Consider the following 14,430-nt stretch of genomic DNA (forward strand, 5'->3'; position numbering starts at 1 on the left):
CTAAAGGCTTCCTAACTAGCAGGATCCCATTTAGGACATTGTTTCTATCTGTAAAACCAGACAGTCTTATGTTTCAGGATCGAGTCACAAAATGAATCGCTGAGACTCTGGACAAATGACTGTGGAGATGTTTTTCCCCCCAGAGACCTTAGAATTAGCACACAGCACAGTGGTGTGGCCTAGGTTGGGGCTGGGCTGGAGTCAGAGAGTCTGGACTTGGGACTGGCAGGGCCAAGTGATGGCAGGGGCCGCACGTCACTCGCGGGCCTCGTGCTTCTCTCAGTTTCAAGGCTGGAGAGAGCACCACCTGCTCCTGTATCACAGGAATGTGCGACGGCACATGAGACAAAGCACACAAACCACTGGGGCCTCTCTGCAGGGGAGCCACCCGATGAGGTAAAGTCGTCAAAAGAGAAAGGCTTTACAGTTGCTCGTGTGTCCCCAGTATCCTTGCAACGCTCCCATGAGGGACCACGTTTTCAAGCAGAGAAACTGAGGCACAAGAAATGACTTTCTGCAGTGAGGAAACATGCTAGATTCTAAGCACTCTGTACTGAGCACATTTGATTTCTCTGGACTCCTGTTTTTGATAGGCAGGTTCTAGAAAGGGGATGCAGTGGTTTCCTGTCTTACATGGTGAAATGTAAACAAGATCTTAGAACTGAAACTCCTTGGGAGGGAGTGTAGGGCTAGGAATTTTTTTTTTTTTTTAAGATGGAGTCTCGCTCTGTCGCCCAGGCTAGAGTGCAGTGGCATGATCTCGGGTCACTGCAAGCTCCGCCTCCCGGGTTCATGCCATTCTTCTGCCTCAGCCTCCCAAGTAGCTGGGACTACAGGTGCCCACTACCAGGCCAGCTAATTTTGTTTTTGTATTTTTAGTAGAGACAGGGTTTTACCATGTTAGCCAGGATGGTCTCGATCTCCTGACCTCGTGATCCGCCCACCTCGGGCTCCCAAAGTGCTGGGATTACAGGCATGGGCCACCGTGCCCAGTCAGGGCTAGGATTTAAAAAGCAGGCTTTGGGGGAGTTCTGGTTCCCTTTAGGATGTAGAAAACAGCAAGCAGGCCGGGTGCGGTGGCTCACGCCTGTAATCCCAGCACTTTGGGAGGCCGAGGCAGGTGGATCACCTGAGGTCAGGAGTTGAAGATCAGCCTGACCAATATGGTGAAACTCCGTCTCTACTAAAAATACAAAAATTAGCTGAGTTTGGTGGCGTGTGACTATAGTCCCAGCTACTAGGGAGGCTGAGACAGGAGAATTGCTTGAACCCGGGAGGCGGAGGTTGCAGTGAGCTGAGATTGAGCCACTGCACTCCAGCCTGGGCAACAGAGCAAGACTCCATCTCAAAACAACAACAACAACAACAACAATAACAACAACAAGCGAATGCTGCTTCCATCCTAACAATGAGAAAAAGCTTAAAACTCAGCTGAGGTCTCATGACAACCAGGGGAAATTAATTCTACAGTCAAAGCCCCACCAAGGAGAGTCAGGCCACACAAATAGTTTCATCTTTGAGAGAACACAGGAGGAAGAGGTGACTGCCAGAGAAGTAACAAGAAAGCACTAAAATCTTAACAAACTCTTAAAGGCTGAGAGTGGGCTAGTGTCTTAGCTTAGGGCAACTGGGCATCCCAGACACAATGGGCATTTTGCCCTCACTTGCGAGCTTTTCTGCACAGCCCTCTACTCAGTGCTTTCACAAGTGACTTAGGTTGGCCAGCAGACCATAGTCCCCCTGCGTGGCACAAGTGTGCAGGAGGTGACAGGCTGCCACTGGGGGACAGGCATGAAAGACTGCCCACTTCCTTCTCTCTGCACTTGCAGGAGGGGACTCTCCTCTCTAAGAAAGTAAAAGCCTTCGGCCACTGGGAGAGGGGAAGCAAATCCTGTTACTCCCAGGGCCACTGAAAATGGGCAGAAGCAAAATCTATTTGCCTCTGGGGGAGGAAGTAGACCTGATTTGACTAGAAAAGTCTATACCAAACACCATTTCACAAACCCAAATTTCAGTCTCCTTGAAATTCTCCTTCCTGTCAAAGTAACCAGGTGAAGATCCACTGCTTCTGGGGGAAGCGCAGAAGCAAAAGCCACTGGTCCCTGGTTGCCTTGAGCCCTCTTAAGCCCAGAATCCTGCAGCCAATGCAAAGCAGAGCTCTACTACTCCTGGAGGGAAGGCAAGAAGTTATCTTTCCCAAGATCCACCACAGACGCAAGCAGTGTTTGGCTGCCAGGGAGATAAGAAGGGTGTGGGAATGCTGAAAAGACCTCAGGCCGGTGGCCTTTTCACATCCTGTCTAAGACTGAGGACAGGGCAGGAGAACCAAGAACCACTCCCATGACCTCATCATGAGTAGAGCCAGGTAACAAGCAGCCATAGCCTACCACTGAGGGAGGGAAAGAGGATGGAAAAAGAGCCCGTCTGCAGCACAGGCATGTAGGAACTCCTCAAAGCTGAGGATGGAACAGGACTACTGAGGAAAACTCATGGGTACCCTAGGCTCCACACTAAGCACAAGCTGATAGCAACCCATTGCTGGAGGAGTTTAAAGCCTGATGTGCATTGAGGGTAGTGAGATAAACAACCCAGTTCAACTTCTGACAGACTGGCTCAGTCCCTATACTATGCAGATCTGCCCAGGTGTAAACACTATCTCAGCCTCTTCTATACATAGTGTATGGCATTCAATAAAAAATTACAATCCACATATAAAAGCAAGGGTGGCAGGGGGGAAAGACATGGTTAAGAGATAAAACAATCTACAGAACTAGACTCAGTGATGACCCAGATGCTAGAACTATCAGACAGAGACTACACGATGAATACAGTAAATAATCTACTGGAAGTGAGGCATGGTGACTTATGCCTGTAATCCCAACACTATAAGAGGCCAAGGGAGGAGGATCTCTCGAGGCTAGGAGTTCAAAACCAGCCTGAGGAACACAGTGAGACCCCATCTCTACAAAAATTTTAAAATTAGCCAGGCATGGTGGTGTGTGCCTGTAGTCCCAGCTACTCAGGATTCTGAAGCAGAAGGACCACTTGAGCCCAGGAGGTCAAGACTGCAGAGAGCTATGATTGCACCATTGCACTCCAGCCTGGGTGGCAGAGTGAGACCTTGTCTCTTAAAAAAAATAAAAATAAAAATAAAACTACTGGAAATAAAACAATATCAGAGATGAATTTTTTAAAATTATAGAATGCGTCATGAATTTGCATGCCATACTTGCACAGGGGCCATGCTAATCTACTCTGTTTTTTTCCAATTTTAGTATATATGCTGCTGAGGCAAGCACTGAAGAATTCCTTTGATAGGCTTATCAGGAGACTAGACACAGCTGAAGAAAGAATCAATAAACTTGAAGACAGGTCAATAGAAATTATCCCCAAATGAAACAAAGGGGAAAACAAAGAGAACAGAGCACCCAACAGCTGTAGGACAATATCAAATGGTCTAACATATGTGTAACTGGAATGCCAAAAGAATAAAAAAAGAATATAGAAGAAATGTTTGAAGAGATAATGGTGAAAAATGTTCCAAAATCAATAAAAGGTGACAAACTACAGATCCAAGAATCTTAGCAAACCCAAGCAAACAAACAAAAAATTAAAAACAAAAACAAAAGCAAAACAAAAACCAAAACAAAAAAACAAACCAACACACAAAGAAGACACATCATAGTTAAATGTTGAAAACCAGTCTGGGTATGGTGGCTTATGCCTGTAATCCCAGCACTTTGGGAGGTCAAGGTAGGCGGATTGCTTGAGCCCAGGAGTTCAAGACCAGTCTGGGTAACATAGTGAGACCCTGTCTCTACACAAAATTAAAAACTTAGCTGGGTATGGTGGCACATGCCCATAGTCCCAGCTACTCAGGAGGCTAAGGCAGGATTGCTTAAGCCCAGGGGGGTGAGGCTACAGTGGGCCATGACTGCACTACTGCACTCTAGCCTGGGTGACACAGTAAGACCCTGTCTCAAAAAAAAAAAAAAAAAAAAAAAGTTGAAAGCCAAAAAGATAAAATCTTGAAGGCAGGCAAGGAAGAGGAAAAGATTACATACAGGGGAATAAAGATAGAGCATACACCTCTAGAAACCATACAAGTCACAAGAATATGGAGCAATATCTTTGAAGTACTGAAAGAAAAAAGCTGTCAGCACAGAAATCAATACCCAGCAAAAATTACTCTCAAAAATGAAGGTGAAATAAAGCTTTTTCAGACAAAAGCAGAAAGAAGCCATTGACAGTCAACCTGTACTAGAGAAAATGCTAAAGGAATTTCTTTAGGGGAAAGGAATATAGCAGATGGCAAATAAGAATATGAAAAGATGTTCAATATGATTGGTAATTAGAGAAATGCAAATTAAAACCACAATGAGATACTACTACATACCTACTAGAATGGATCACATTTAAAAATCAGATCATACAAAAGTATCTGTAGGTGGAGAGAATGTGGAGCAAATGAAAATCTTACATATTGTTGGTCAGAATGCAAAATGGCACATCCACTTTGGAAAATAGTTGGCAGTGACTCATAATGCTAAATATGCAATTAGCACATGACCCAGCAATCCCACTCCTAGGTAGGTACCCAAGAGAAATGGCAACGTATGTCCACATAAGCACCTGTACTTGGATGTTTACAACAGCTTTATCATAGACAGACCAATGTTTGTCAATTGGTGAATGGATGAACAGACTGCAATACATCCGTACAAAGGAATGCTTCTTAGCAATAAAAAGGAAAAAATTACTGATACAGGCAACAACATAGGTGAATGATAAAGCATTATTCTAAGTGAAAGAAGCCAGACACAAATGGTTAAGTACTGTGATTCCATTTATATAATATTCTGCAAAACACAAACTATATATATATACATACTATATATATATATAACTATATACTTGCCCAGGATAGACCCGGGCAAGCTCTCCATGGCAGTGGGCCGGTGTCCTCCTGCCGTCTGTGATTCTCTTCGACCTTCCTGCTCCTCCTCGATACTAGCTGAGTCCATTTCTTTGGGAAGAAGCCTCAGGCACTAGCCAGGACAGGCAGCTCCCTGAACCCCAGCTGAGTGCTCCACTTCTAGACAGGAATGATAATGGGTGTGTCTCAGGAAACAAACCTCAACCAAATGGGTCCCAGCCATGAATCAGATTCCACTCAGGATGGAAACATTCCACTCTTTCTTGGCACCCAAGAAAGAAGGCTGGTACCATATTTCATCAACTCTAAGGGAAACACTTTAATCTTTTAAACTGGGATGTATCTTTTAGTCAATGCATGTCACTGTTAAATTAAAAATATTTTTTTCCCTTAATGGTGTATAAAATAATATTGCACCTCAGAATTGAGGCATCTTACAGTCTATGAAATACAATTGCTAACACAGTCCCGGGAACCAGATTATACCCATCCTTAGACCCTCAATCACTTTCACAATTAATCTCTTCCCTTCCCACTAAAATAAAGGTTCCATGAAGGCAGGATCTTTATCTGTGGGACCTTGGGCAAATTACTGAACTTTTATGAGCCTCAGTTTTCTCATCTGTAAAATAAGCATAACAGTACCTGCTTCACAGTACTGTGAGAATTAAGGGAAGCAACACATGTAAAGTGAATAGCACAGGGCCCTGTCAATGATAAGTGTTCAACTAATGCTACAAAATGAGGTCCAATCCAGATGACTGACCCCTCCCTTCAGGGCCTAGATGCCAAGAGAGTCCCAAGAGGCTAGCCCGGGTCATTCCTGTAACCCTCTGTTGACTCTGGCTAACATGTTCTTCTATTTGGTTCTGTTAATTCAATAAATTATAATCCCAGGGGTAGCAGAGGTTCTGAAGCCCCCATCAGTGTTGTGTTTACACACAGTACACAGCTCACCTCAGTGACCTTTGCAAGTCCATGAGAGCTTGCTGAAAAATCAGCCAGAGAGTCTGTGACAAATTACTTGATGTGGCAATAATGACTGAGCAGACAGCTTCTTCCAGCTGCCCCTCACCCTCCACCCCCACTAGCCCCGTCGTCTCTCTCCCGAAGAGCAAACACAGCCTGAGCGCTTCTACTGCAGAGGAGCCTGGGTGCTCCTCTAACCAGCAGAGGACAGGAAGACCTCACTGACACTGACTGAGACCCACATGTGAGCCACGCTGGTAGCGGGGCCTCACGTTCTGGGAGACAGACTGTAATCTGGTCATTTCTCACCATCTAACTTCTCCAATATCTTTAGGAAGACATCTTCTCCCTCCCGAATCATGGGACAGTCTGTAGTTACCATTTCCAAAGTGCTCAGCCTTATTCAATGAGTCATAAGGATTTCCATGAGGTGGTACTTGAGCTGTTTGAACTATTTTACTCTCTACTAGATGGACCTTTTTTTTTTTTTTTTTTTTTTGGAGATGGAGTGTCACTCTGTCGTCTAGGCTGGAGTACAGTGGTGTGATCTTGGCTCAGATCTCGGCTCACTGCAACCTCTGCCTCCCAGGCGATTCTCCTGCCTCAGCCTCCAGTGTAGCTGGAATTACAGGCGTGCGTCCCCGCGCCAGCCTCTAGATGCACCTTTAGAGATTATTTATACAGTGCTGCATTTTGTACCTTTCTCAGCAGAGCAATGGGGTGTGAGTTATAGAACCGGCTGCTGTCAGGGGACCTGTAGACCACACGCATCTGGGCCTCTGGAGGATGGCGTGAGTAGCCTCTCAGAATGCCAACTTTCTTAGTCCTTGAGCAAATGCAAGCCAGAAAGGGCAGTTTCTGGAGAGCTGCACAAGGGGCCAATGTGGTAATAATCAGAACTGGGTATACTTTGTTCAATAACTTTAAAGCATAAAACTGCATCCATTATTATGATCTGTTTTACTATTGTTAATAAAAGGGATTCTAGCTGCTGAAAATAGAAATATTTCAAATGTGGCAAACCAGGGTTTGAATCCTGGCTCCGGCACTTACTAGCATAGACAAATCACTTCATCTTTTGATCCACAGTTTTCTTATCAACAGGGTTGCTACAAGGATTAAATAACATAAAATACACAAAAGCACTTGGCATCAAGTCTAGCACATGACAAACACTCGATAAAGAGCAATAACTGTTGTTATAATTAATTCACTTCAGTGCACCTTTATATGAGGGTCAGTACGCTTTCCTAGTAGTACCAAGGATGCTACTTGGTGTGCACTTTACAGACGATTTCCACAGTGCTGCATTTAACATTTAATCCAGATTATTTCTATTTGACACCTCCAGTAAAGCCTCTATACTAAAGAAAACATACTTTTATCTACCCCACAGCAGATGCCCAATAAAAATGTGCTAAATGAAAGATTGTCTTATAAAAACTATATTCTATTTTTTCTTGATCTAAAATCCACCATTTTAACCATTTTAAAGTACAGATGTTCCTTGACTTATAATGGGGCTATGTCCTCATAAATCCATTGTAATTGAAAATATCAAAGTCAAAAATGCATTTAACACTCTAATAAACCTACTGTAAAGTTGAAAAATCATAAGTTGACTCTCCTAAGTTGAGGACTATCTATATATGAATCAGTGGTATTTAGTACATCCACAATGTTATACAATCATCATCCCTATCTAATTCCAGAACATTTTATCACTCTAAAAAGAAAATCCGTACCTATTAAGCAGTCACTCCATATTCTTCCCTTTCCCCCAGGCCTTGGCAACCAGGAATCTGGCTTTTGTTTGTGTGGATTTGCCTATTCTGGACATTTCATATAAATGAGATCATAAAATATATAGCCCTTTGCGTCTGGTTCTTTCATTTAGGATAATGGTTTCAAGGTTCATCCATGTTGTAGGATGCCTCAGTACTTTATTTATTTTTAATGGTTGAATAATATTCCATCATATGGATATCCACTTGGTTTATCCATTCATCAGCTGATGGACATTTGGTTTGCTGCCACTTTTTGGCTCTTATGAATAATGTTGCTAGGAACATTGGTATGTACGTTTTTTGTGGAAACGTGTTTTCAGTTCTCTCAGGTATATACCTAAGAGTGGAACTGCTGGGTCATACAGTTATCTCTGTTTCATGTTTTGAGGAAATGGCAGACTGTTTACTTTTTTTTTTCTTTTAAGACGGAGTCTCACTCTGTCGCCAGGCTGAAGTGCAGTGGCGTGATCTCAGCTCACTGCAACCTCCACCTCCTGGGTTCAAGCAATTCTCATGCCTCAGCCTCCCATGTAGCTGGGATTACAGGCACGTGCCACCACAACCAGCTAATTTTTGTATTTTTAGTAGCGACGGGGTTTCACCATGTTGGCCAGGCTGGCCAGACTGTTTTCCAAAGCAGCTGCACCATTTTACATTCCCACCAGCAATGTATGAGGGTTCCAGTTTCTCCATATATCTGCAAACACTCATTTTCCATTTTTAAATTGACATTACATTCTATTTAAAGTCAAAAAACAGGTAGTAAACCCTCACACTACTCCTCTTTCCTTTCTAGCACCTCTCTAGTGGCTTCCTGGCAGTGTGGATCCCAGCAAGTTATTTATCCTGTCCATGTCATATGGCTCTCTTCTGTGAAATGAGAGTAATCACAATAACCCCTACTTCAGAAGGGTGCCAAGAGGACCTAATGTGATAATTTAGATAAAGCCTTCATGCATACTAGGTACTCAAGAAACATTTATTTCCTTTGTTTTTTCACTTAAGAGTATACCAGGCATTTTGCAAGTTCAGAAAACTTACTCTCCTGAGTTAGAGTGTTAAAGCAGAGAATCTTATAATACTGAACTCTAGAATAAAAGGTTAAATAGATGTGTAGTGCATAGTTATTTGCCAACTAAGCATTAGCAAGATTCCTTAATCATTAGCCAAAGTTCAGTCTTTAGCCAAAACAAAGGTATCAAACTAAGCATTGGTCCGGACATAACAGAATGTATAGGAATCAACTGGCAGTCTCCAATGAGCACACTTAGCTAAAAAAACCAATTGACTGCAAGTTCTGTTCACTAATCCTGTCTTCCCACCCCAAATACAAACACACTTCAGACAGTGTCTAAGCTATAACATGAAAAGGCTCAGTTATAAACCTTGGCTGGGTTTTATAGTCACCATATATAGTGGCTGAATTGTGTCCCCTAGAAAGATATGCTCAAGTCCTAACACCTGGTACCTGTGAATGTTATGTAACTGAGTTAAGATGAGGCTATATTAGATTAAGGTGGGCCATAAATTCAATGATTGGTTCCTTTTAAGGAGACACACAGAGACATGGACACACAGACACACATAGAGGGAAGAAGGCTATGTGAAAGAAAAGGCAGAGACTGGAGTGGTGCAGCCAACAAATGCCAAGGACTGCCCACAACCACCAGAAGTGAGGAGGGCTTCCCTGGAGACTTTGGAAAGAGCACAGCCCTGCTGACACCTCGATTTTGGACTTCTAGCCTCTGGAACTGTCAGAGAATGAATTTTGTTTTGCTTTGTTTTAAGCCACCCACTTGATGATAATTTGTTATGGCAGTCCTAGGAAACTAATAAACCATATGTCATTTTTGCTCAAAACTAGCCATGCTGCCTGGTTGAGATGCCAGGAGTGCACTTCCTCTAGCCTAAAGGCCAAAGACACCACAGACACTGCAATATTTCTTGGTAATCTTGAGCCTTTTTTTTTTTTTTTGTCTGTCTCCATTATCTTGAAATCTGGTGCTGCACTGTTGCTGTAACTCTCATAAAGTCTCACTGCTACTGAGAGGATGCTGGTGGATTACGATGAGGAATCAGTTGGCTCAGTGGTTAGGACATGATGTTGGTGAGGTCAAGGCCTTGGATCCACTCCCATTCTGAACACACTCTGCTCCTGGCCAGCATCTCACAAATGCGGCAGTTTAGAGAGGAGGTGGGGGTCAGGGCAAACCCAATGCTAGGCCTGAAAAAACAACTTAGAACTACGCTCTCTTCTCAGGTGTATCACAATAATATATAAATCCCAAATGCAAAAAAAAAAAAAAAAAAAAAAAGTCAAAAGGGTTTGGAAATTATATTAAAGCAAGAGGATAATAAAGCTGATACTGGATTGTTATATTAGTGTCTATGTAAAATTGGAAAGGTTATCATTTCTAGGTTGTCTAAGCATCACACAATAGACCACGTTGCGTCAAACCATTTGGCATGACTGTAGCTAATCCCTTGTTAAGTGTCTGTTCTCCCTTCCAGAAGGCAGGGGCTGAGTCTTCATGCACTGTGCTGTATTCCCAGGGTCTAGTCACAAGTATTACCTATTGCCAAGTGAATGAATGAATATATAGAAGGGAGGAAGGGTGGGCAGGCTTGTTGCTCTGGTCTAAGGGTTCCTGTGGCTTGGGCAGTGATGGGCACAGGGCATACTCACTATCAAAGAGGATGATCCTGCCATCGCCACCACAGGGTTGGGTGTGATCCCCGAAGCAGACGCTGTTGCATTCGGTACTGGCTGCCTCGCCGTACTTCCAGTAATCAGGATTGTTTCCACAGAAGCAAGCATAGCCTGACTCCATCCCAGCAAACTGCCACAACAGAGAAGCAGCACACGGTAAGCATCATCAGGGATGTCAGATGGCCTGAAGGAGCCTGGGCTTCCAGCAAGCAATCAGGCTCATCTTCCCAGGGTCCCTTCCTCTGGGACCTCCCCCTTCTTCCACTCTCGAAACACTTAATTTCAAGCTGACCAATAGGTACGCAGCCACCAATGTGTTTCCCTGTCGGTGAGCATCACTTTTTAATGTTTGTGTTTCTGCTGCACTTAAGTAAGTTTTAAGGTGGAGAAAATCTCATAAACTTCAAACATGAGTAACAGCTAAACACTTTATTGACTGTTTACTGTGTGCCAAGTAGTGAGTGCTTTATAGCTAACCCTCAAAGCAAACACATTATAGGCCCCATTTTACAACTTTGTTTTTACATTACTATATAGTATTTTGGCATATAGTTCTGTAAATTTTAACACTTGTATAGATTTGTGCAACCACAGCCAGGCACAGTGGCTCACTCTTGTAATCCCAACACTTTCAGAGACTGAGGCAGGTGGATCACTTGAGGTCAGGAGTTAGAGGCCAGTCTGGCCAACAAAGTGAAACCCCACCTCTACTAAAAACACAAAAATTAGCCAGGCGTGGTGGCGGGTGCCTATAATCCCAACTGCTTGGGAGGCTGAGGCAGGAGATTTGCTTGAACCCAGGAGGTGGATGTTGCAGTGAGCCGAGACTGCATCACTGCACTGCAGCCTGGGCAACACAATGAGGCTGTCTTAAAGAAGAAAAAAAAAAAAGATTTGTGCAACCACCAGTACAATCAGGATTCAGAACAGCTGCATTACCCCAGTAATTTTCTTCGCACTATTGCTTTATAGGTGCCCTACCCCAGAATCCCTGGCAACCACTGACCCATTTTCCATTACTATAGTTTTGTCTTTTCAAAAATGTCACATAAATAGAATCATACAGTATGTAATCTTTTTGAGACTGGCTTCTTTCAGTCAGCATAATGGCTTTGAGATCCATCCAAATTGGTGTTTGTATCAATAGTTTACTCCTTATTGCTGAGCAGAGTTCATTGTATGGATGTATCACAGCTTGTTTATCTGTTGGGCTGTTTCTAGTTATTCATAATTATGACTAGAACTGCTATAAGCATTTGTGTACTGGTTTTTATGTGAATATAAGTTTTCATTTCTCTAGGGTAGTAACTAGGAATAGAATTACTAGGTCATATGGTAGATGTATATTTAACTTTATTAAAAAGTGCCAAACTTTTCCAGAATGATTGTACCATTTTAGATCTGCACCAACAATATATGAAAGTCCTAGTTGCTCTGTATCCTTGTCAGCACTTGTTATTTTCAGTATATTTTATTTTAGCCATTTTAATAGGTATGTAGTAGTATCTCATTATAGTTTTAATTGGCATTACCTTAATGGCTAATGATGTCGACTATATCGTCTTCTTTATCTTTGTTTGTTTTCTATTGTTTTTGAGATGGAGTCTCACTCTGTCACCCAGGCTGGAGTACAGTGGTATGATGTTGGCTCACTGCAACCTCCGCATTCCAGGTGCAAGCAATTGTCCTGTCTCAGCTTCCCAAGTAACTGGAACTACAGGTGTGCTACCACGCCCAGCTAATTTTTGTACTTTTAGTAGAGACAGGGTTTTGCCATGTTGGCCAGGCTGGTCTCAAACTCCTGACCTCAAGTGATACTCCTGCCTTGGCCTCCCAAAGCGTTGGGATTACAGGCTTGAGTCACCATGCCCAGATGACTATCTTTTCAGGTGCTTATTTGTCATCTGTATATCTTCTTTGGCTTCTTTTCATGTGCTTATTTGCCATCTGTATATCTTCTGTTCAGGTCTTTTGCCCATTTTTAAATTGCTTTGTTTGGTTTTTTTAACTGTTGAGTTGTTTGGCTTTTTTTAAAATTTTACACATTATGGATACAAGTCCTTTGTCACATATGTGATTTGCAAATATTTTCTCCCAGGATATAGCTTGTCTTTTCATCCTCCTAAAAATATCTTTCACAGAGCAAGATCTTTAAATTGTTATGAAGTCCAAAATAAAATGTACCAATTTCTTCTCATCATGGGTCATGCTTTTGGGTCTCATGTAAGAACTTTTTGCCTAAACTCAAGTCATGAAGATTTTCTCTTATATCTTCTTCTAGAAGTTTTATAGTTTTACATTTTACTGTTAGATTTGGGATCCATTTTGAGTTCAGTATGTAGTCTTGTGTTTAAGTTCTTTCAACTAGCCTACTGTTTAGGAAATTCATCCATGTTGTGTATAACAGTATGTCTCTTATTTATTTATTTATTTTTTTGAGACAGAGTCTCACTCTGTTGCCCAGGCTGGAGTGCAGTGGCGTGATCTCGGCTCACTACAGCAACCTCCGCCTCCTGTGTTCAAGTGATTCTCCTGCCTCAGCCTCCTGAGTAGCTGGAATTATAGGCATGCACTACCATGCCCGGCTAATTTTTGTATTTTTAGTAGAGACAGGGTTTCACCATGTTGGTCAGGTTGGTCTTGAACTCCTGACCTCGTGATCCACCCACCTCGGCTTCCCAAAGTGCTGAGATTACAGCCATGAGCCCCTGCACCTGGCCAGTATGTCTTAATATGTCTCTTCTTTTTATTGCTGAGTGGTATTCCACAGTATGTATGGATATACTGTGCTTTGTTTCTCCATTCATCAGTTAATGGACATTTAGACTATTTACAGTTTGGAGCTATTATGAATAATGCTGCTATAAACATTCATGTATAAGTCTTTGTGTGAACACAGGTTTTCATTTATCTTGGGTAACTATCCAGGTGTGATATTGCTGAGTTTTAAGGTGTGCATATTTAACTTTGAAAGAAAATTTAAGATCTTTCTTCAAAGAAGCTGTAGCATTTTACATTCTTGCTAGCAGTCTATGAGAGTTTCAGTTGCTCCACATCCTTATCAATTCTTAGTATGTTCAGTATTAACTTCAGACATCCTGAAGTTGTGTGCAGTGGTATCTCACTGTGGTTTTAATTTGTATTTCCCTGACAACTGGTGATGCTGAGCATCTTTTCATATGTTTATTGGTCATTTATGTATTTTGGGGGGATAAAATGTCTCTTCAAATTTTTTGCTAATTTTCAAAATCAAGTTGTCATCTTATTGAGCTATAAGAGTTCTTTATATATATATATACAAGTCCTTTATCAGATATATATTTAACAACTACTTTCTCCTAGTCTGTGGCCTGCCTTTCATATTCTTAACTCTATTTTTTGAAGATAATATTTTAATACTGATAACTTCAATTTACCATACTTTTTTAAATGATTAGTTTTTGTGTCCAATTTAGAAATCCTTGTCTAACCCAATATTTTAGGATTTTCTATTTATTTTTCTAGAAGTTTAGTTATTTTAGGTTTTTTAAAAACTGAAATGTAATTCACATAACATAACATTCACTGTTTCAGTGTATGTTTCAGTGGTGATTGATATAGTCACTCTGTTGTGCAGTCACTGCCATCTAATTCCAGAACATTCATAACCCAGAAAAGAAACTCTGTGTTGATTAGCAGTTAGTACCAACTCCTCCCGCCTCCCACCCTCTGGCAACCACTAACCTACTTTCTATCTCTATGGATTTGCCTATTCTAGATGATTCATATAAGTGGAATCATATAATAGGTGGCCTTTTGTGTCTGGCTTATTTTACTTAGCACTTATTTTTAAGTTATCTGAGCAAAATGCATTTACATCTTTACATTTTTCTATAGTTACATAGCCACAGAGTCATCACCTTGAACCTCTGACTCCGACAAAAACTGATGCAAGTTTGTATGGTGAGTTTGTTGGACGTTTTACTGGTGCCAGTTAGAGGAGGTGGGTTTCCATGATCCTTGTAGCAGCCAAGGTTTCCAGGCACTAG

The 14,430-nt window shown here is 42.0% G+C and overlaps 1 protein-coding gene and 1 non-coding gene across 4 annotated transcripts in view; both read right to left on the bottom strand.

Moving 5' to 3' along the window:
• The window catches only part of KREMEN1 (kringle containing transmembrane protein 1), an 81,590-nt gene that overhangs the window by 16,728 nt on the left and 50,432 nt on the right, over positions 1–14,430 (bottom strand). For all 3 annotated transcript variants that reach the window (XM_025400434.1, XM_025400436.1, XM_025400435.1), the window contains exons 4-5: positions 14,302–14,426; positions 10,379–10,532 (exon numbers count right to left, since the gene is read on the bottom strand). In XM_025400434.1, the coding sequence (XP_025256219.1) occupies positions 10,379–10,532; positions 14,302–14,426 (279 nt within the window). The remainder of the gene's footprint in view (positions 1–10,378; positions 10,533–14,301; positions 14,427–14,430) is intronic.
• LOC112633949 lies at positions 3,193–3,299 on the bottom strand. The gene has a single exon (XR_003121698.1). It is a non-coding gene; the product is annotated as a U6 spliceosomal RNA (small nuclear RNA).

This window comes from Theropithecus gelada, chromosome 10 (assembly GCF_003255815.1).
Source record: "Theropithecus gelada isolate Dixy chromosome 10, Tgel_1.0, whole genome shotgun sequence".
NCBI classification, from domain to species: domain Eukaryota; kingdom Metazoa; phylum Chordata; class Mammalia; order Primates; family Cercopithecidae; genus Theropithecus; species Theropithecus gelada.